Here is a 22,765-nt window from a genome sequence, read left to right as displayed (position 1 = left end):
CTCAAACGGTTCCAAATTGGGCCTGATTAGCCTTCCCAGATTGAACTAATTTCTTTAGAAACTGACTTGGGACAAACCCTATGAAGTTTCTTTGGAAATTATTATGGGAAAACCAAATGTTTTGATCATATCGATTTAAGAATTCACCATTTCCCTCTGCTTTTAAGAAAGGTGTCCTTTTGATCGTTTGGGACGGCTACGGTTAGTTCTTTCTGTATTTGAATTTGTGGTCCTGAAAAGGGCCGTTTGTTTGTTGGTTGTTGGCCCTGAAAAGAGACTTTTGTTTTTCAGATGGTGCACCTTTTATTTTGGCGCTGTTTGTTGATATTGCTTGAGTGGATAGAGAACTAACACGAAATGCATAAACCAATTGACGTCTGCGGGAAGGTTTAGAGCTGGATGATTTACGCAAGTTTATTCTTTCACGGAGACTCAATGACCCAAAGCTGATAGTGATTTTCCTAACACTGCTATTGGCACTGATTGGTGATTCTTTGCTGTTATTTCTCTCCATGGTTCAAAAATATTTCAATTTTGTGAACCTGTCTTGCCCACCATCTAGAGATCTTAAAAGAAATTCTATAGCGTAGAAATACAGTGACCCTGAAAAAGGTCATTTAGGATCCAAGAGATTTACTTGCTGGTACAACGTGCTTATACCAGCGGTTGAAATTTTGCAGATGACCCATTTTGTAGAAGCTACTCAAAGAGCCGCCGATGTCCGCGTCCTTCAGGGTTCTACCAAATTTCTGGTGACCATCTCCGTCGCAATTCAAACTGCCATTTTGGATTGAAGCGAATAAACTGGTGTACTTGGGTATCTCCAGAGACAGCATGCTCAGTTGGCTTTCCTGGCAGCAGCATTACGCAGATGATCATTGTAGTCAAACTCAGCTGTGTAACGTTCGAAGGATGTCGTTGCCGTTGGTAATGTTTCTCATTCCGATGTCCGCGTCCACTTTCTGGGTCTTTCAAATTAGTTGTGACAACTGTCCTTCACTGAATTACAGTCTGTTTTATACCTGCAGAATAGCTAATTTGGCCCCTCCCTATTGGAGTATTTTTTGTCAGAGCGTTCCTAGTTGCAAATATATGGCATCATTCACACCAGACCAAGACTTGCTCCGACCAGCATTGAATTAGATCGATGTGAAAGAACAACTAGTGCTACTTGACTCTGACCAGTGCAAGTAGATGGCGACCGGATGACGGCGGCCCAGTCATGCTGCCTATTGCGGGAAGCCTTTCCTCCAATCGAAGTGGGTGCATTCGTCATCGTCTTTTTATTTTTGCGATGCATGCTGTTCCACTCATTCGTCGTGTCCGACTTTGATGCATTTTTAAAAAACTCAAAAGCAGTTTGTTTCGACGCATTATTTTAGATTGCAAACAACTCGCGTCATTTTGTGTAAAATATCAAAAGGAATTGAATAGTGCGAGCTTTTTGCAATCTGAAATAATGCGTCGGAAAAAACTGCTTTTGAAATTTTCCAAAAAAGCATCAAAGTAAATTGAATCTTAAGAAGAAAACGAGTTGGCAAGCGTTTTTTTTTCATTCATTGGTGAAGTGGTGAGCGGTCAACCGAGCAGGGAGCTCGCTCATGTGAGTATGCGCATTGTGTAATGTGTGTTCGATTTACGCTCTATCGTTACGTCCGTGCTTGGGATTTTTCGTTACATGTCTGAATTTTCAATTTTGTAATGTGACCCCCTGTATAGAAATTAAAAACGTAGTACTACGTCAAAAATTCCATCCTTTAATCTGACTCACAGTTTACATATAATTTATAATTGTTCTGCCTTTTCCACTTTTTAAGTATTAAAAAAACTGTTTCAAAATTATACTCATACTTACATGCTATAAAGCTCAAACAAATCTGAAGAAAATAAAATATTTATGGTTAAAATTGGTTGGAAATTGTAGAAGTTATCAGCGATGAAGTGAAAATAAAGAAATTCTAGTTAAGTATGTGTCAATCCTTAATTAGAAGCAATATGTGTCCTTGGAATCCTGGACAAGGAATTCGGGAATAAGATGCTCTATGTATACTAATTATGAAGGGAATTATGGAATTCTATCTCTGGATTCAGACGAATCCCTGTTCGGGATTCAGGCGAATCTCTGTTTGGAATACAGGGGAATTCCAGGCCTTGATTCAGGGGTTACATTGTTGAAAAATGGTTATCACTCTCATTGAGGGGAAGTTTACCGCCCCGACAATATAATTTATATTTCTGCACGTTTTTATTTTTCTAAAAATATTGAGAAAAGTTATAAAAAATCCAAGAAAATCAGCTTTTTTCTCAGTTAAGATTCCTCAGAAAATTTACATGTAAATTTTTTTTTATCTCATTTTGAAAAAAAATGGACTCTCAGCAAACCCGAAATTTCGATGTTTTGTGGTTTTTTGAGTCCAACTTTATGGCATGATGATTTTTAAAACATGTTGTTACACGTCAATTTTCTTTAGAAAATTAGAAAAATTTGATTTTTTTTACCAATATTTTTAGAAAAATCAAAACGTATTTTTTTTTTTTTTGAGCATTGAATTTCCCCTTAAGAATTGAAATAGAATTAACTAGAATTTCTATATTTCACTAAATCGGTCAAAACCTTCACAATTTTGAACCGGTCTGGATCATAAATATCTTTTAGTATTCAGATTTATTCGAGCTTCACGGTGAGCATAATGTTATTTTTGTCATAATGGAACACACGTTTTGCTAAAATGCTGAAAAATAGTGTAAAATTACGGATTTATTAGAAATTATAACTTTCCGTTATTCTGATTAAAAAACAAGTGATCTAAAGCAAATTTATGTACTTGAAATTGGTAAGCTAATTATGAATAGTAGACATTATTAAAAGGACGTTTTGAAATGTACGACTTTTGTTAATTTTCAAAATCAGAGAAATTTTAAATCGTGTGTGTTTGTTTACCACATTGTCATGCTGCTATATGAACCAAAGAACGAACCCATTTTGGAAATGTGGTTTTCTTCTTCGGAAATAAAGGCTTTGGTTGAATACCAGTACTTTCTCCATTGATCGTATTTTTGTAATAAAATCAAATCTTAATACCCATAAACATTCAAATGTGATTAAAAAAGAGATTGCCGAGATTATCAGGATTGAAAAAATTCCGTAATTCCGTGAATTCGATAATCGGTTCTGTAATTGAGTTTGTGAGCTCGTTGAAAACTAGATCCAATTAGCATAGCTTACATTATATATCATTCTCGCGCACGTTAAAGCACATTTTAATGTTTAAAGCTTCTGATATTCGATCTTAAAACAATTGTGAGTCACTTTTAAAAATTCGTATGGCGATTTTCTATTTTATTTCTAAAAGCGTAGGTTGCTCAGCGTTTTAAGAAAATTATCCATACGTATGAGTAAAAGCGACTCACTTTCTGAGTAAGATTCGTTTTCAGTGTGTTCATCTCAGTATCGAGCTCAGTATCCACCACTGTCGATGTCGATGTCAGATGTCGATCTGTTGGATTTTACGAGAGCTTCTAAATGAGGGCATATAGGCCTATTTTTGCACTCAAATGTTGTGTCAAGCACAGGGCTACTCCATTTTATTCCGGGAGTCTAAAAATTATATGTTTCTTACTGCTTCGGACAGGACTCACCACCAGAGGGTGAGCCGTCTTAAATTGTATGAGCTGATGAACAATCGACTGTATAATGTATGCACACTACGATAAGTAATGTAAATTTCAATTCCTCGAAACCGACAAGCCACCCTTTTGACAAAAGAATCAGATGGAAGACACAGTAAATAAGGACTGTTCATTAAAGAAAGTGGACATCTGCTTATCAATGGTTTAGGGTTAAAACGTAACGAAAAATTGTGAATTTTCGCTCAGTGTGTAAAAACATTCTTTATTTTGGCAACTTACCTGAAAAATAAAAAAGGGAGAAATTTCGAACGATGGGCCGGATCAGCTTATCAACTCGCAGATTAATTCTGCACAAATAGTTTTCTGAAAAGTTGTCGATTCGAGAATTGGCAAAAGCGTGAAGTGCAGTAAATCTACCTTGTTCAAGATTGTTAAGAAATTTGGAGAAACGTGTTCTCTTGAAGATTTACCGAAATCTGGGTGCAAAAAGGTGTCATCGGACCAGAAAAAGGAGCTGGCAGCAGTACGCTTTTTGAAATCGCATAAACCGTGGTCCGTTCATGAAATTGCCAAAAAAAATTGGACATTAGCATCGGAACTGTGCAGAATATCAAAAAAACGTTATAATATCAGAACCTACAAGAAGCAAAACGCACCCCAAAAGAACGGATTCACAGCAAGCTTCTTCGAAAATACGGTCACGGAACGTTCTCTTTCAAAAGCCAAACCAGTGCATTTTGATGTACGACGAGACGGACGTCAAATTGGGTACCAGTACACTTCCGGGCCGCAATTTTTCAACACTGAGCAGAGGATAGATGTGCCCGATGATGTGTGATACATCCGAACCGAATTGTTTTGAAAAAAAGGTTTTGGTGTGGCAAGCCATTTGCTCCTGTGGCTTGAAGAGTTCTTCGTATTTCATAACGTGTACAATCAATGGTGAAAACTAGAGAATAGAATGCATCAAAAAACGGCTTCTACCGAAAGCATACGGATCTTCCATTGTTTTGACTGGATCTATCATCTGCTCACTATGCTTCTGCTACGTTGGAGCTGCTCAAGAAGAAGAAAGTCGATTTTGTAGAAAAATTATGCCCTGAACGTCCGATCGAAAGATACTGGGCAATAGTTAAACGGCATCTTAAGAAAGATGAAAGAGAAGCAAGCTCTGTTGACTGCTTCAAGAAAATTTGGTCTGCAGTACAACGAAAAGTTAAGAAGAAAGTTGTGCAGAATCTATCAAGAGTATCAAGAGAAAAGTCCAAGGGATCTTCAGAAATGAGAAGCAAACAACTCACTTGAAATCGGTCATATGTATGTTGATTTTCATTTATATAAAGTAAACTTATGAATTTTTTCGAAAGTAAATATTTTTCTTTGAGGAACAGGTGTCTACTTTCAATAATGAACAATCCTTATAATTCCATTAATCGTTGAGTTCCGTATGTTTCGGATTCGGAATATTTAATTTTACCTGGCATATTTGTTAAGGTAGATCCAAAAGACCAACTTTATATTTTCCAGGAGACAATTAGTTGCTACCTGAAAACATGCAGTACCGAACCTGGTTCCCCATGTTTGGTACTTTGCAGACAATATGGTAATGCAAATTTGATCCCTATAATCGCAATAGTGTCATAAAAATAATTATTTCTATGTGTGTGGAGTAATCCAATTTTAATTAAATATAGCAATAATGTCGCATTTTTCATTACACTATTTCTACAGAATATCGCTATTACTACTAGGAACAAAATGAAGAAATTTTCACATCGAGAGAAGCAACATTTGAAGAGAAATCACCGATTTTCTGAAAATCTCCATACAAAAATACTGGTTTATCCACCATCTGTTGCATTTGATGGTAGAAAGTAACACTCAATTTAACATCCCGAAAAAACATCAAGACCTGACCGGAAACCGAACGCATTGCCTCCAGAAAAGTCTTGACTTATTGCTACGTTTTTATCGTCTGAACAAAGAGCGTCAGAGCACAGAACAGAAGGGGAAGTGCAAACAAATCGGTGAATCAAAAGTGGTTAACAAGCGATGTGTTGTGGTAGCGTTCCACTCGGGCTTTCTATGTGCACTCACACTATCATAGCATGCTGTCTATCTGAACTGCAGGCAGAAGATGCCTTCTACCGCTAGGAACGCTAGTGTTCGCAAATGACAAGTGGAGCCACTTTCTGATCCGAAGTTCCATTCCTGTCGTCAGAGTCAAAGCACAAAGAGAATCGAAAACAAGTTTATAAATCTAAAACAACATTTTGAAAGGGCGGAATTTCAAAATCACCATATCGAGAAAACCGCTTCCGAGTTTTGATGACCAAACATTAATCCTATTTCATGGCTTCGCATTTATTAGCTTAACATATAGTTAATAGTGTAATCTAACATCATGCAAAATATGGGTTGTTTACATGTTGGCTCTTCTGCCCTTTTCAAATGTTAGTCTAGAAATATTTTTGCGAATAAATAACTTCTGTTGAATAATTGCAGTCCTCAAGTATGCCGTGAAGATCCGGTCTCCGTTCTGCTAACTTTAGTTATGAGAAATCATGTTAAAGTATATTGAATTACAGATCCGCAAAGCTACGAAATTAAGCACCTGACAAATAAATGGACTGTGCATAAAATCAACAGGGAGAAAATATTTTTCGTATATGTAGTAGGACACAAAAACATAGGAATGAATTTACATTTAGCTAAACGTTATTAAGAATTGTTTTCATATACAATAGTTGTATATAATGTACGCAGTAAAAATATCTACTTTCATAGTTTTGTTTTCCTATCTCGTCATGGCAATATTGTATCGAGATTTAAAAAGGCGTCCTAACGGTTTTTTTAGATCTGAGCAGTTGAAAAACATTTTCATAGTCTTTTGAAGTAAACGTCACTTTTGATGAGATCTCATTTAAAAAAAAATGTAAACTAAGTTATGAATGATTTTCTGTGGAATTTTTTTCCAGAAAAAAATACGAAATGTTGATGTGCTACAATTTATGTTCACTTTAAAAATTTAAGAAAATTTAGCATAGTTTTATATGCTTTGTGAAAATTACATAAAATATATAAATCTACCATACAAAAATATTAAAAATATAATTTTTATATGTTTTTTTATTTACACTGAATATGATTTTTCTGGAAAAGCTATATATTTTACGACAACTTTATCTAAAATGGCCAGATTTTTCTAGCTAAGCAAAATTGTCATAATATTGTTGAGGTAGAAAACGTCATTTTAAACTGCTCGAATGATGTGATCCCTTGTTAAAAAAAAAACAAGTTTGCCACTTTGTAAAATTAGCACACATTACTTTGATGAAATTTTATGAAAAATCTTCCAACGGCTTCATTACAGAATCGGTGATTCATTACAAATTATTTATAGTTTTTAAACAAATCTGCACTGAAAGTACATAAAAGTATGCTGGTTTTGTATAACAGAAGGTAACAGAGGGTGAACCGATACCTCCTGTAAAAAACTTGGAATGAGGAAACGGCGTTCAATGCTTTTACAAGTTTTCTGATTTTGCACTTATTTTGGAGGGATAACTATGGGATAGAATGTTTACTAAAAAATATAGGATAAAATATTGTGAAATTGTATGACCAAAATCTGAGTAAGACTCACTTGCGATTGCGTTTCACGTCAATGAGAAAAATAACCACAATTCAGTCACAATGCCATGACGATGCTGCATTAGTTTAGCACAGTATTGAACTGTAGAAAGATACCATGGTCCCATAGAACGTTATTGAATGTTTCTGGATTCGTTCCGCTTTTTCCTGAGCAATGTGTCTTGAGACCATAACTTTTCAAAAACGTGCCAAACCCACCATACTATAAATCAATTCACATGAGAATTCGAAAATAAGATCAATAAGAGTCATGATGAGTAACCAGCACCATGTTGGCCGCACATGTTTCAAATATCCCCGGGGAAATGGTAAATAATTTTTAAATCAAAATCAATCATGCTACACATCAAATCACATGATAATTCACAGCCATATCAATTGGCGGTTATATTGAAAGTTGTAAGAACTATATTAGCCACATCCGGACATGGAATCTGTCTTGAGTCAGGTCTCATGATGCAATATGTTGTCTTACATTCTTCATTCTATAAAAGGAAGCCTAAAAACATAACTTTGACGTTGTTGAATGAAACCACATTTTTTTCCTAATGGAACTGACGTTACTTACTTTTTGCTGTGGAACAATTTGATTTGGTATACATTTATTTAATTTTTCTTGAACAAACCCCCTTTTTTCAAGAGCACAGCTCAAAAAACATAGAAAGATAAACTGAATAATGATGCGGCTGAATAGTTACCGGCAGCTAAAGCTAATGTAAAATGAAAATGTAAATCATCCATTTATGCGTAAGAAACCACTATACTAAAAAAAAATCCATTTATGCACTCTATTTTATAGGAACAATCTAAACCTGATGTCAAAATAAATATATGAAAATTTTCTAGCTTTACATATCTTATCAGAGGCATACATTTAACGAGACAAATGATACAATAGTGAATACCGTACAACGGGGTAACATTGATAGTTTTTTAAAGTTTATTCTAAATATTTGTTACTTCTTCTTCTTCTTCTTCGCATTTCAAGCTTATTGCATATCGCATATTATTTATTTATTTATTTATTATTATTATAGTCCATCTGACTTGATAGTCTCAATGAAACACTTAAATCTAAATGTAGTCACTCGTTAAAAATTAAAAATTGGCCAACAGCAAACGATGACGAAACCTCGAGGCATTGATGTCAAAGTCAAATAGGTCAGAGGCTTCGTTGAATTGATGAATCATAGCGACAAAGGAACTGTTTGCAGCATAGTTGGTTGCATGTACTACTTCATGTAGCAAGGTTCTCGGACGGAGTGTTCGGGCAGGAGCATACAGATTAATTTTGGCCAGTAACTCAGGAACATCATATTCTGCGAGTAAAACTTTAGCAACGAAGATGACCTGCGATATGTTTCGTCGCTTAGCAAGAGTATCCAAACCCAGTAAACTACAGCGGTCAGCATACGGTGGTAAATTCAGCGGGTCACTCCATGGAAGATAGCGCAGTGCGTATCTGACGAATTTACGTTGAACAGCTTCGAATCGTCCACTCCATACAGCTTGGTAGGGATTCCAGACAACACACGTGAATTCCAGTAGTGAGCGTACCAATGAACAGTAAAGGGCTTTAAAACACAGAGGATCACGAAACTCCTTAGATATCTTGAACATGAATCCAAGCTGTCGATTAGCTTTGTCGATCGTGGTTGAGAAGTGGCGAGCGTATGTGAGCTTTTCATCCAACATGACACCGAGGTCTTTAACGTGAACTGCAGCAACGTTATAATCAAACAAGATGGCAGTCCTAGTTCGACGGAAACTAATTACGCAGCACTTTGAGACGCACAGGACCATAAAATTACGTTCACACCAATCATTAAAGATTTCAAGAAGGTTTTGTAGTTCTAAACAGTTGGCATAGCCTCGAACGACTAGATAAATCTTCAAGTCATCGGCAAAAAACAATTTACCTCCACGTAGTAGAATAAACGTTACATCGTTCACAAATAAAGAGAAGAGCATTGGTCCCAAAGTGCTACCCTGTGGAACTCCTGATCTGTTCGAGAAACAGTACGATGAGTAGTTTCCAATGCATACAGTAACTTCACGTTGCACGAGGTACGATCTAAGCCAGCTGCAGAAGGAAACAGAACATCCAATTTTTTCAAGCTTTGCTAGCAGAACGTCATGCACAACTCTATCAAACGCAGCTTTAAGATCAGTGTAGATAGCATTCACTTGAAGTTTCTTGCATACATTTTCCATACAGAACGACGTAAAGCTGACGAGATTAGTTTCCACGGAGCGGCCAGGAAAGAAACCATGTTGACATGTACTTATGTAATGCTTGCAGGAAGCAAACAATCTCTCATTTATCAGTGACTCAAACACCTTAGATTCAACCCCAAGCGAGGTAATCCCACGGTAGTTTTCCACATTGCGTTTGTCTCCTTTCTTGAAAACAGGGAACATAGTAGACCGTTTCCATAGTGCGGGAAATTTCTGTTGACGAAGTGACAGATTGAAGAGCAAGGACAACGGAGCAGCTAAGATATCGGAGCATTTTTTTAGGACTGCAGATGGAATAACACTCGGACCTGGTGAAAATGATGATTTGGTTTTACTCATCACAGAGAGAACCATTTGTACATCTACGGCAAAAACATCCATGTTTACGACGTCGGTTGGCACATCACGGACGGCTCGCTCAATTTCTGCTTGCGATGGGGAGTCATTCGAGAAGACGCTTAAGAAGTGCCTAGCAAATAGGCTGCATTTGTCCTCAGTTGTCAATGCTACGTCATTGCCGAGAAACATTTTTGACGGCAGTCCAGTTTCCTTCCTCTTAGTATTCACAAACGACCAGAATCCCTTAGGGTGGCATTGCAGATTATGTTGAGTACGAATTACATACCTCTTGTAAAGAAGCTTGCTGTAGTGGCGATAATCATTGCTGGCAATTGAAAAATTTCGCTTGGTAAGGGTACATCGTCGATGAGTGAGAGCACGGAGAGCTCTAGATCGCACTCGTTTCAGGTTGCGGAGAGTAGCGTTAGACCAAGGCGGTTTTCTTGGAGGTTGGCACTTCGGTACTGAAGCACAAACACAGTCGCGCAAAAGGCTATTATAGCGAGCGGCTGCTGTATCGATATCAAGGTCATTCAACACGTTCCAGTTGATCCGGGACAAGGAACGCTTCAGCAAACGGAAATCGGTCTTCCGGAAATTGAGCCGAGTGGCAGTCATGGTTTCATCAAAACGAATTTGAGATCCGTTCGCGATAGATATATCCAAAGCAGGGTGGAAATTGTCAAGAGGAACGATGACATCAGGCGCTTCAGCGACGACACAGTTCAGAAGTGCACTTTCGCTAACAAAAACCAAGTCAAGAAAACGAGACTGGAAATTGGGAACAAGGTTTATCTGGCTCAGTTCATGAAAAGCCGTGCCGTCAACAAGCAAGCGGCTGGCAGGAGTAGTTGAAGATGCAATCGGATCTGGAAACGCATAACCCTGGCCTGAGGGTGACCAGCTAAGCACAGGCTGATTAAAATCACCAAGCAGAAGAAGCACATCCGTTATATCAGCCATGGACGATGCAAATTCTGTAGCATCCAGATGAAGCTGCATTGTGGTGCAGTCATGTCGACGTTCAGGGGCAATATACACCGCTCCAATGAGGATGTCCCGCGAAGTGAGGCTGACCTTAACCCAAACCGCTTCAATTGTAGTAAATAGTTCGTTGGAGATTACACAGGAGGCGAATTCGTTGGAAACATATTCCCGTCAAGCGCAGCCAGATACACATCGTCCAATTTAGTCATGAGCCCCCTGGTGTTCTGATAGTAGACACGTAAACCACTAGAGGGTTCGGTGCGAGCCGTGTCAATGATAACTTGTCCAGGATCCACATGAGAGAACGGTGAACTATCAGGCAGCGAAAGATCACCTGACGTAGAAAGGCTCGAAGTGGTGGCCATAAGCGAAGATGAACTGAAACGAAGTGGCGGATCAACAGTTGAATTCACATGGACGAGTTCATACTTGCCGTAAACGAGTGGTTGGAAGACCCCTACACCAGGCCCGCACACAGGGTCGGGACGGCTGCAGGTCGCTGGCAGGAATAACTCGACTGTGATGGATGAATTAGGGGCTTCCATAACACATATGGCAGGCGTGCGTCCCGGTGTCCAACATGGGTCAATCACGAAGGAGTTTATTGTTGAAGTTCGACTGGAAGTGATAATCGTTTCAGGGACGGAATTATTCAGAAAGCGATCATACTTGCCTGCGGTTGGATTTTGGAAGACCCCGTTTCCGGACTCAAACACAGGACCGAGACGACTGCAGGTCGATGGCAGGAGAGGCTCGTCTGTGATGAGCTGATCAGGGGCTTCCAAAATGCTAGTGGCAAGTGAGCGTCCCGGTAATCGATTGATAAAAATGTGGTGTTGAGGCTCAAGTTCCTGACCCGGCAATATCACTCCGTCATAGATGATTGATGACTGGAATTGGCGGACTTTGGAGTTGTTTGAGGTATGTTTATTTGTAACATAGCTTATTGCGTGCTCTCAACTTAGTGTTCTAGATGCACTTCCACAGTTATTAATTGAGAGCTTTCGATGCCTGTACCATTTTTGCATTGGTATAATTGTGTGGCAAGTCCAATCATACTTCTATGCCCAGGGAAGTCGAGAAATTTTCCAACCCGAAAAATTCCTAGACCGGACCGGGAATCGAACCCAGCCACCTCCAGCAAGGTCTTGCTTTGTAGCTGCGCCTTTACCGACTGAGCTAATTGCTTTTCAAATTTAATTTTTTTTAAACGAGTACTGAGGATCCCAGAGTTAATTTGCTAGTATTTTGTTTAACGGAAATTTAAGCATTATAAAAGCACGATAAAAAAAAGACGTGAAACTCAGACAATTTAGTTATTGAAATGTGAAATTCTGAATGAGTATATTATCAGAAAAACATCATAAGTAATAAGAAAACAACATTGAATTTGTTATGGCTATATCGGGAATACATTTCATAAGTAAAGGTTTGAGTGTTTTTTCATACAGGTGAAAAACACGAAAATTGCATTTTAATATGTTTGTAAAACATGTAACACAAGTTAAGAACGCAGTGTTCCAGAAGCCATTTGAATTTCATACACAAGGATGAATCAAATCAAAACCATTCATCAACATCAAGTAGCAGCAGCCCTAGGTCTCCTTCGAGGAGCAGTCTCAATCATCATGTTCATAGTCAGCAAATTCATCGAAATAAACTGAGCAGCATAGCAACAAACCAAACAAACTGAAATGCGCTTCATCAGCAACATGCGACCGGACGACGATTCTATTTCACCACATAGCTAAGGCACGTTTCTCCAGTGAGGCCTCTGTAACTTCTGACAAATAAAATTAAATTCATTATTGTTTTGGACTTGGAAGAGGTAACATCTAGTTAGTTCCTTTTTTAAAAACGTATCACAAAACCATGAGGTTTTAACTGACATACTTTATAAAAACTTTATACGATATCAACGGAAATACCCTAAACCAATGTTTCTAATTCAGAAAAAGCGCAGAGAGTAAATTTAATCATTATATTATACTATCAAAGCTACCCGCATTATCAAAGAAACCCCTTTTTACGGTACCATGATCGTTCCCGTCCAAATGCATACCTTTAATTAATTCTAGGAGATGATTTGAGGTAGAACCGAACTTTACAACTTCAAAACCTCAGAAAAATGTTCCTATGAAAACAGAACCCACACCGACAGAACTAATCGGATTAATTTTATTTTCATACCAGTCCGTTGTGTGAAGATCACCCGCGTTGTTATAGCAGATGAACGGCATTTCACCGTCCGCTTCTTAATCGTAAGAATAGATACGTAATCCACGGGCAAAGAAAGCGAGCTAGAAATCGATTTGTTACAGACTTATTTTCCGGCGATTAAAATCAGTTTTGTTTTATGATGGCACTGCTACGTGTGTCGGCTTCCCTTTCGAAGAGCTCTTTCGTTCATGTCAATATCCTCTACAAATCAAATTGTTTCATAAACAGAGCATAGGAGCAACCACGAGGGATTCATATGGTTCAGGATCAGTATAATTGAAGTTGGCGATTGTGCAAAACTCATGCTTTCAAATAAAACATGTTTTGTTAAGAATCTTTATTACATGAATTTCAGATTCTAGCACTTGTTAATAGGCTCGCGGAAACGAACAACCATAAGAGGTGCTTTTTCGCGATCATAAAACGTGCCGAGGAAATTAATGGCAGACTTTGAACTGCCGGAATCGACTTAATAGCTACTGAAACATTCTTGAGATGGTCAATAAAAATCACATTGCTAGAATTTATACCTATTTTAAGCTGTAGCAGTTAATTTTAATTGATTTCTTTTCAGAGGAGACGAAATCGATAATGACCTGTCTGTTTTTCGTTTCTATTTCGTAGTTACTGGTCAACGAACAACGCCTCCTGAGCTTCCAATCTATGGTGATCCAGAAAGCGAGATCCAACTAGACCTCAACTTCCCTAAGGGCAATCCAACGTTCACGTTAAGTGGCAAATCCCTGCAATTAATCCATCCATTGGATCGCGATGAAGAAAATCTCAGTCACATAGTCTTCCAGGTACGTATGTGGCTTATTATCCACGCCCAATTTTTCCGTTGTCACATTCAAACCTTGAACTTACCGCGACTGTTTTTTTTTCTGGTTCTTTTACTTACAGATAAGCTGTACAATCCGATCAACGCGTCGAAGGCGCAATATTCCGATCATAGTGCGAGTGTCGGATGTCAACGATAATCCACCGATGTTTATCAACACACCATATGAAACCGTAGTGCCCGAGGTGAGTCCATGTTTCCAGATGAACTATGGCTTCTCTAGCCTGAAACTCAAAACACATGTTCGCAAACGATCTCTCCTTTTCGATCTCGTATGACGCGGATAGATACAACCGGATTCATGATTCTACTGAAAGGGGCAGTTTAGTTGTTATTTATGGGAGGTTCTAGTGTAGAACAATATGCGCACAGCAGCTCAATACAAGATCTCTGCAGTTTTTTTTTCTAAAACCCCACCGATAAGTGCTGAGTAATTTTAAAAATTTTTCTAAAACTTTCTATTTTTGTTGGAGAGTTATATCGAAAGTGAGTAATACGGGACAAGTTGTTAAATTCATAACATTTTAGATGCTAATTTTTTAACCGTGCATTCCTAAAGATACCAGTGTTTATATGCATTAAACTTCTTTGAGTCATGAGACCGATGAAGGTTCCTTTCTTGAAACGCCTGCAAGAATAACGTACATTATTTATTGCCATCGATGCATCGTCACCGCTCTACACTTGAGGCCTTCTAGAGCATCTTTCTTGCGAATCATTCTCATCTCAGCCCTTCAATAAGCAGTTCCCTTTGCAAACCTTGAGAATCTACGGACCCTATAATTTTACCCCGCAACTGTTGAGTGGTGGTAGCGGCTACCTACTAGAGAACACTCTTTTAATTCGCTACGCATAATAATCGCGGCATACCTATGCTATGCCTATATGAAAGGGTCCCCTTCTTGCAACGTTGATCATCGTCCCATGTTCGAGGCATTCATACCTCATTATTATACACGAGCGGCACCGGCGACGACGCTCGCTCGCTCCTTCAACAGTTCATTCGATGATATCATTTCAATGGCGCAAGAAATCCCAAAATGGGCAAACGAATGGTACGGCTCTGGCTCTGGAGCAAAAATTAATTCACTGCTCATATCCGAATGTGATTATCATTTGCTTTGTGTTACCTGGGTTTCGCTCCGCTTTTTTCTTTCGCGATTCTATGCGAAAATGGTTAAGTCTTTTGCATGAGAATTCTTAGTGAGTAAAGTGTACGTGCATGGCGTTTGCGGGACGACGACGCCATGTCAGAATGCAGTGGATGTCACCGTGGGATCGAGGAAATTTAATTTGGGAAGGGAATTTAACATGTTTACTTCATCACGCGGCATATGCATACCTACATTGTTACAGAATTACAGGCGTGTGTGTGTGCGTTATTTAAAAAGTTATCACGATCAACTAAAGTTATGGTTTCATTGAACCCATTCGGAGAGTGATTTTTTTTTTTTCATTTCGATCGATGATTTTTATGGTAAACAGTATTCTTCTTGCTAGGTAGGTAGTTCAAATGCTCAATTGTTTCCAAATAAGGTTCTCATTATTTTCCCAAAATATGTGTTATTTTTCGTTGTCGGGGAATTCAACTACAGCGTCCATGATTATTTTTTTTTTGTAATTTTCCTAGCTTCAATTAAAAAGTGGTCTAAATGGGATGCTACCGCCAGAAATAAATCATTTTGATTTTTCTAAAAATATTTGAAAGAGATATCAAAAAACTAAGAATATTTTTTTTCTAATTCTCAACAAAATTTAAGTGTAAAATGTTTTTTACTAAACGCGGTAAAAAGTTTAACCTGAAAATAACCTTTCGGTTTTGATTAGAAGGGTCCAATTTTTTTCCTGATTAGAAAGAAAAAAATATGTATGCATAAAATTTTTCTCATGAATCTTAGAAAATAAGAACTTATTTTCTTAGATTTTCCAAAAATTTTAGAACAATACAAACGTATTTGGAGATGGTTAACGTCAATATCAGGCTTAAAATGAACATTTTATATGATAGATCAGGAGATGAAGGTTTAGAATAGATAGTTCCGTTATTGCACGGCAGTGTGAAAATTGTGTATAGAAAGTTGAAAGCAAGCAAAGGACGGTTTTGAGGAAGGTACGGAATTGGATCGAACATTCCTTTTACCACACTCACCCGTTTGTAAGGAGTAGTGAGGGGTGTTTCCCCCCTCAACCACTGGCAAAAGGAATGATGGCGGATTCGCTCTTGTACCTCCGATGTTCGGAAACGGTTCTATCGATCGTTACACATTTGAGTCGCCATCTTACTTAAGCATCTAGTCGATGGTTTTTAAATTGCAGTTCCCTCTACCACTCTCTGTGCTCCCGTCATCGTCAAGTTAATATAGAATCTAAATTTATTGATAAACATAGCAAACAATAAAAATGTACCAAAAACATTTTTACGGGAAAGCCATGTTTAAAGCTTTGAAATTTTTCAAAAAATGCCGATAACAAGCTTACTCTTAAGGCCACATACAAAGGATCCCATGGTGTACCTGTCAAATTTAAGTCCACGCAACGCAAACGAATCCATTTTGCGTCGCTCTTTAGAGCAATACCTACGGCGAAAGGCAGGGACGACGTAAACAAACAGTTCACTTTTCTTTTAGTAATTCCCATGTAAAGATCAAAAGACCAGTGCAATATAAGATTGCAATAAAATGAGCTCTTACTTTGAAAAGATGATCAGAAACTGATTTGGGGCCATCCACAAATTACTTAACGGGTTTTGAGCAGTTATTTGACCCCCTCTAAGGTCTGTATTCACAATAACCCGGACACATCAAAGCATAAGTAAAACACAAATTTTGCATTATATTTCAATTGTAGCTGTTTATTTCAGATTCATGGGATATGAGTTAAAAATTCACGAAGCCAAAAAATAGTTATTCGGTATTTGCATAAAATTTTCGAACTTTGCGCTCAACTCCATCCATAAGGGTTTGCACAGACTCCTCAGATACCGTGGTGGCCGTCTTTGTCCAAATTTGTTGGAAGTGTTTGATATCTTTGATTCCTTGATTGTTTCCGCTTCATCAGAACCCAATATCTCTCGATTGGACGTAACTCTGAATGGATTTGCGGTTTTTGGTACAATAATCACTTGATTTGCTTCGTGCCACTACATCACAGTTTTAGCATAATGGCATGATGCCAAATCGGGCCAGAACCAAGGGTTTTCTTTGTGGATTTTGATGAAGGGCTTCTGTAAGCAATCTTTCTGGTTAATCTCCTTGTTGATTGGGCCTGTACCCGAGCAGGAATGAATATCTCGAACCTTAAATTGGTATGGATGAGCCTGACATAAGAGGTAAAATGCTCCCACAATACCATTCCAATACCAAATTATGATAATGCAATACCAAAACAACACCACACAGGTGAAACGGCGTTCGGTGAAATGGCATTCGGCCAAATTTTCCATAGTAAATTTTGTTTCGTCCCTCCCTAGCTCCAAATTTGGTTACGCCCTTGCTCAGATGTAGCATTTTTTGGCCATAGCAGAATAGAAAGCCAGCCCTGAAAGCTGCATGAAATCCACCAGGCCATAAGTTCCATCGTCCATATTCGCAGTACAGTCAAATATTCGCAGTACAACCGTCGAGCCCGTGATTTTGCTGTCAAATTATGTCTCCCGTTGCGATTTGGAACTGTTTTTACTTTATACGACTTCAGCCCAAAAACTAGGTGACATTCCTATTTTACGATCCAACGTTCGAACAGAGAGATTCGGGTTTTCCTTCAAAATCCTTTTCACCTTTCGGTCCACACAGCATAAAATAAATTTTAATATAACATCCAAGAGGATGCACTTCAATCATGTCGAAAATCTCTTGTAATATTGATGGCCGTAAAAACAAACAAATGCAGTAAAAGTAGCGTAATGTCAGTTCATGCACTGTATTAATGATAATTTTGTCCGTTTTGCCAAGTAATATTACACCATGTTTTTGACACAATTGGAGAGCATCCACTTTGATATGATATGAAAATTATTTTTTGCTGTGCATGACAGGATCAGCACGTCCAATGGTTTTTATCACTTTTGTGTTTCTTCTCGACCGTCAAACATTCCGGAAATGGTTTGAGCACACCGTGAACAGTAGATTTAGGTAAATACATTTTTTTTTTGCAGTTTCCCGTATTGTCTGTAATGTATTACATCCGCATAAAATCCACTCACGCATGTGTTTTTCATTCATCGCCATCTTTACATGGAATGTAAACACCAATCATAGTCTTTTTCATCAATGACTCCCAGCTATACCTCAGCGAAATTTTTCAAAAGTTACAGTGATTTTATGGTGATTAAAGGGTGATACGGTCAAAATTTGGTCAAGGGAAAACGCGTGTAAATCGGTGAAATCGTTTATTTAAAAAATCAAATTAAATTTCTTTTTCAAGTTCAATTAGTATAAAATTTAGGAAAAATATTCAGTTAGGCTTCCGCTTTTCCAAATCCGAATTGCCGGGCCTTACGCTTGACCCCTGCCATCAGATTTTGTACAGCCACCTTGTCCACCTTCTTCGCCGCAGAAAGCCAGTTTGCCTTGAACTGCTGCTCGCCCTTAACAGTTTTTTGGTCTTCTTTAGGTTCCGCTTGACAATAGCCCAGTATTTCTCAATTGGGCGGAGCTCTGGCGTTTTGGGAGGGTTCTTGTCCTTGGGAACCACCTGCACGTTGTTGGCGGCTTACCACTCCATGGCCTTTGAAAGTTTCATGTGCTTGAAAACATCTGCTACCTTTCCCCTTCCTTTTGCCGTATAAAACTCCTGTCCCGGAAGCTGCGCTGCTTGTAGTCGGCTTTGACGTAGGTTTCGTCGTCCATTACCACGCAGTCAAACTTCGTCAGCATCGTCGTGTACAGCCTCCGGGATCGCGCTTTGGCCGTCGTATTTTGTTTATCATCGCGATTTGGAGTCACTACCTTCTTGTAAGTCGATAGTCCGGCTCGTTTTTTGGCTCGATGCACGGTTGTAGACGATACACCCAGCTTATTTGCGGCATCTCGGAGAGAGAGGTTAGGGTTTCGCTTGAAACTACCGGCAACTCTCTTTGTCGTCTCAGCGGCTTCCGGTTTTCGATTTCCCCCCGATCCAGACTTCCTGGCTGTCGACAAACGTTCCCCAAACACTTTAATTACATTTGTAACGGTTGATTTGGCAACTTTTAGCGATTTTGCCAACTTTGCGTGCGAGTAGCTCGGATTTTCGCGATGCGCGAGCAAAATTTTGATACGCTGCTCTTCTTGCTTGGACGGCATTTTGACAACTGAAGAGTGAATTCCAAAATAAAAATAGGAGCAACATTCTACACACACACACCTTCAAAATGAGGGGTGTTCAGGTTTTTAAAATGCAAAATTGAAAGAAATACGTCAAGTTGATATTGACCAAATTTTGACCGTATCACCCTTTATTGTGAATAAGGACCTCTCCTTGTATAAGACACTGTAAGATTTTAGGTTAACCCCCTCCCCCCAAAATCTTAGTGAAATATAAAAAAAAATCAATGAATCGTTTAATTTTGAGTTGGGGACTTTTTCATAAAAAAATCATCACTTTTTTTTGTTCATTAAATGTTTATTCTGATTTTTTGGCAAAAAAAAACAGGTAAAGATAAAATAATTTATAAAATCATATGTAAAAAAATGTTAACTCCTCCTTCACCCATTGTAAGAAACTGTAAGAAATGTTCTTACAAGTTTAAATTCTGGAAGAATTCGTCAATACCGCATGAAGGTAAGCTCTGTAATATAATTTCTGAATGTTATGTGGGTCTGTGATTAAATTTTCATGCGATACGTTTTGACTAAGGTTTTTATCAAAGGAGCACTCAGAATATGACCGATAGCGGCGCCGGTGGTGTAGTGATAAGTGTGATTACCTCTCACCTCAGCAGGCCTGGGTTCAATCCCAGTCGGCGCCGCCGGGATGTTCTGAGGCGTAACATCTCTGATCACACCTTCCTTCGGAAGGGAAGCAAATCCGTTGGTCCCCGGTTCATGAGCTAATGGGTCGATAGGTAGGGTCCAGGTGTGGGAATTGCCTTCCTGGCGTCGGTAGCATTGGTGCTCAGCAGTTAAACAAGATCGACGGAAAACAAACCAAGGGAAAAAAACCGGTGAAAATGATCGAAATCGAAATTGTAAATTGTAACGTGACTTTAGTATTCAGATTCTGACCAATTTCCCGGTGGCACCCTGCCCGAGCAAAGTCGGAGATCAAATTGAAATCTAAATTTGATGTTGTGATTTTGCTGATAATGATTACTCAGGTTGCTGTCGTTTTGGTCGTTTTAACGATTAAAATATCAAAATTGAGAGCAAACAAATCTACCTGTGGCATCACATTGAAAACTATTTCTGCTATCAGTGAGAGCAAACTGAAAACTCTATTTGATATCAATTTTTCATGTTGATAATAAAACAAGTATTCAATTTGATGTTATGCTAAGGCAATGAAAACAAACCCGCAACAACATAGTTTTGAAGAGCAAATGTACAGCAAAATGAAAACAAAATTTGGTATCTAATTTGTCAATTGCATAAACTGAAATCAAATTAGGATTTCAGTTTGATATTGATATCAAAACTTAATTTCAATTTGCTGTCATTTTGATGCTGGACTTTGCTCGGGTGGGAACTCGATATTCTTTTTATTGTACTTGGCGTCGGCAAGATGATTTATTTCAAATTCTGGACACATCCTAGGGGGCTTTGGAGACTAGGCTGCGTACCCCTCACCATCCCTCTCCAATGGGGGAGTTTGGTAAAGAGAGATGATCAAACCGATGTGTACCTTCAATCATAAAAGTTGTCCTTGCTCGCTTTCTACTCTCTATAAATATATAATTTCACACTGCCGTACTCCAACGGAACTATCAACTCTATACTTTCATCTCCTCGTCTATCGTATAAAAGTTACCACTCTAGTCTGTTATTTGAAATTAGCACCTTCAACTATGTAAATCGTGAAGTCAACGAAGAAGTAATATAAAACAAATAGTTAAAGTATAAATACCAAGTTTTTAAACCCAGCAAACAGAGCATTTCGTTATAAAACCACAACCATAATTAGCCACATTTTATCTTTGCTACATCTGACAGCCCCTAATCCTGCGTCGTTCAAACATTTTAATACATTTGTCATCTACCACACACGATTCCTGTCACGTTGATGTTGATTGAAATAGTAGTGGCACGTAAACGGAACATGTGTCTCTGAGTGCTGTGACGACATGATCGTTCGCCTTTTGACAGACCGCTCAGCATAATCCCACAGTCGTCCGTAGTGCGTTCTTTCGTTGGGTGGTTAATTGAAAGCTGTATACATACCTACTCTGATTATGCGGTTGATTACAGTAAATCCGAAACCCTGAATACTGTCGTGAAAGTGTCCAAAATGTTGAAGCCGAAATGGATTTATGTTCCAGCTTTTTCTTTGATTTTGAGCTACCGCACGCTGCAGCAAATGAGGTTCATTCTCAATTTTCTCACGCTATTCTCGATCACTGCAATTTTGGAAATGTCCCTTACTACGTTGCTACGGGTAGATTAATATATTCAAATAAATCGAGCTAATTGACTTGAAGTCTGGTTGCCCGATCGCGTTGGTTGTATTTTATTTGCTTTTTTTTTCTGCTCTACTATTGAGCGGGAAATCAACCCGCACCAATGCTAAACCAATCAAGGAAGGTTGAAGTTTGCTGTCGTTGACAGTTTTATGCTTTGGCAGACAGGTTTACGGCCACAACAGAAGGGGAGAAATATTTATATGGATTATTGCCACAGTTTTTGGAGCGGCTTAACTATAATGAATTGGAATGATTCAAACGTAGGCATTTTTGGAGTTACGAGGTAGTTCGGTGAGAGGTGAACAAAACTGAAAATAATTAGAGCTGTGATTGTGATTTGTGTATTTCAGCACATCGTAGATTTAAATTGCCCAAATTCCTTGTTGTCATTGTCTGGAATCAACAACCACAACAATCCGTGAAATCGGACTCCCATGAGAGAGCGAGGCCAGCATGTATAGAAATGTTTCGTCTAGCTTAAATCTGCCTTGATTTCGAAATCGAGAGTTGATACCCTTTCGACACATCCGCTTCGTTCCTAGTTGCGGTCCGAAAACATACAACCGTGTAATTGAACAACGTAAGCTGACCAATTGTTAGACTGTCTGATCTGATGCTATTAGCTGTTAAACGCGTTATTCACGCACGTTCCATTCCCCTTGACCGATTGTCAGGGGATGATTATTTTGGGGTGCGTGAAGACCGCATTAGCTTTCCATAGTTGAGGGGATATTGCCGATCGAAAGTGAAATCGAAAAGGTCATGTTTTAGATTCAAACGGTTTCAATGGTAATTCAAATTAATGATTTTAATCAACACATATTAAGTATCATGGTAAATGGCTAGGACGAGCTTGAAAGAATACAGAATATTTATTTCCATGCTAACTTCAAATCAGCTCAGTTTTATTCCCCATGATTTGTACTCCTGTCAGGTACTCGACAAAGCTATTTTCTTAAAACTCATCAACTAATCCCACTGAACCCTACAACAGCAGCTGGGTGTTCAATGTTTTTAATCCATCACACGTACACCGTTACGTCAAGTTGATATAGATGGAAATAAATTAAATCGATCCACTGCAATCGATAACGATCGTGTCTAGATGTGGACCAAGACAGAGTTAACATCACAACACATCATTTGTCCATATAGACAAACAATGCCAGGCATCGTACACTGTATATGGAAGGGTGCCTCCATATCAACGACTTGACACTAGCTGCACAATTATCTACATACTAACGCGTACCTGCCTAGGA

At 38.6% G+C, this 22,765-nt stretch overlaps 1 protein-coding gene across 2 annotated transcripts in view; it reads left to right on the top strand.

Moving 5' to 3' along the window:
* The window catches only part of Cad99C (cadherin-99C), a 396,119-nt gene that overhangs the window by 226,765 nt on the left and 146,589 nt on the right, over positions 1-22,765 (top strand). For both annotated transcript variants that reach the window (XM_065226462.1, XM_065226461.1), the window contains exons 5-6: positions 13,693-13,871; positions 13,972-14,094. In XM_065226462.1, coding sequence (XP_065082534.1) covers positions 13,693-13,871; positions 13,972-14,094 — 302 coding nt within the window. The remainder of the gene's footprint in view (positions 1-13,692; positions 13,872-13,971; positions 14,095-22,765) is intronic.

This window comes from Ochlerotatus camptorhynchus, unplaced genomic scaffold, assembly GCF_037179485.1.
Source record: "Ochlerotatus camptorhynchus isolate MF236.1 unplaced genomic scaffold, CSIRO-AGI_Acam_v1.1 ptg000251l, whole genome shotgun sequence".
Taxonomy (NCBI): Eukaryota; Metazoa; Arthropoda; class Insecta; order Diptera; family Culicidae; genus Ochlerotatus; species Ochlerotatus camptorhynchus.
This window is presented reverse-complemented; position numbering and strand designations above follow the sequence as displayed.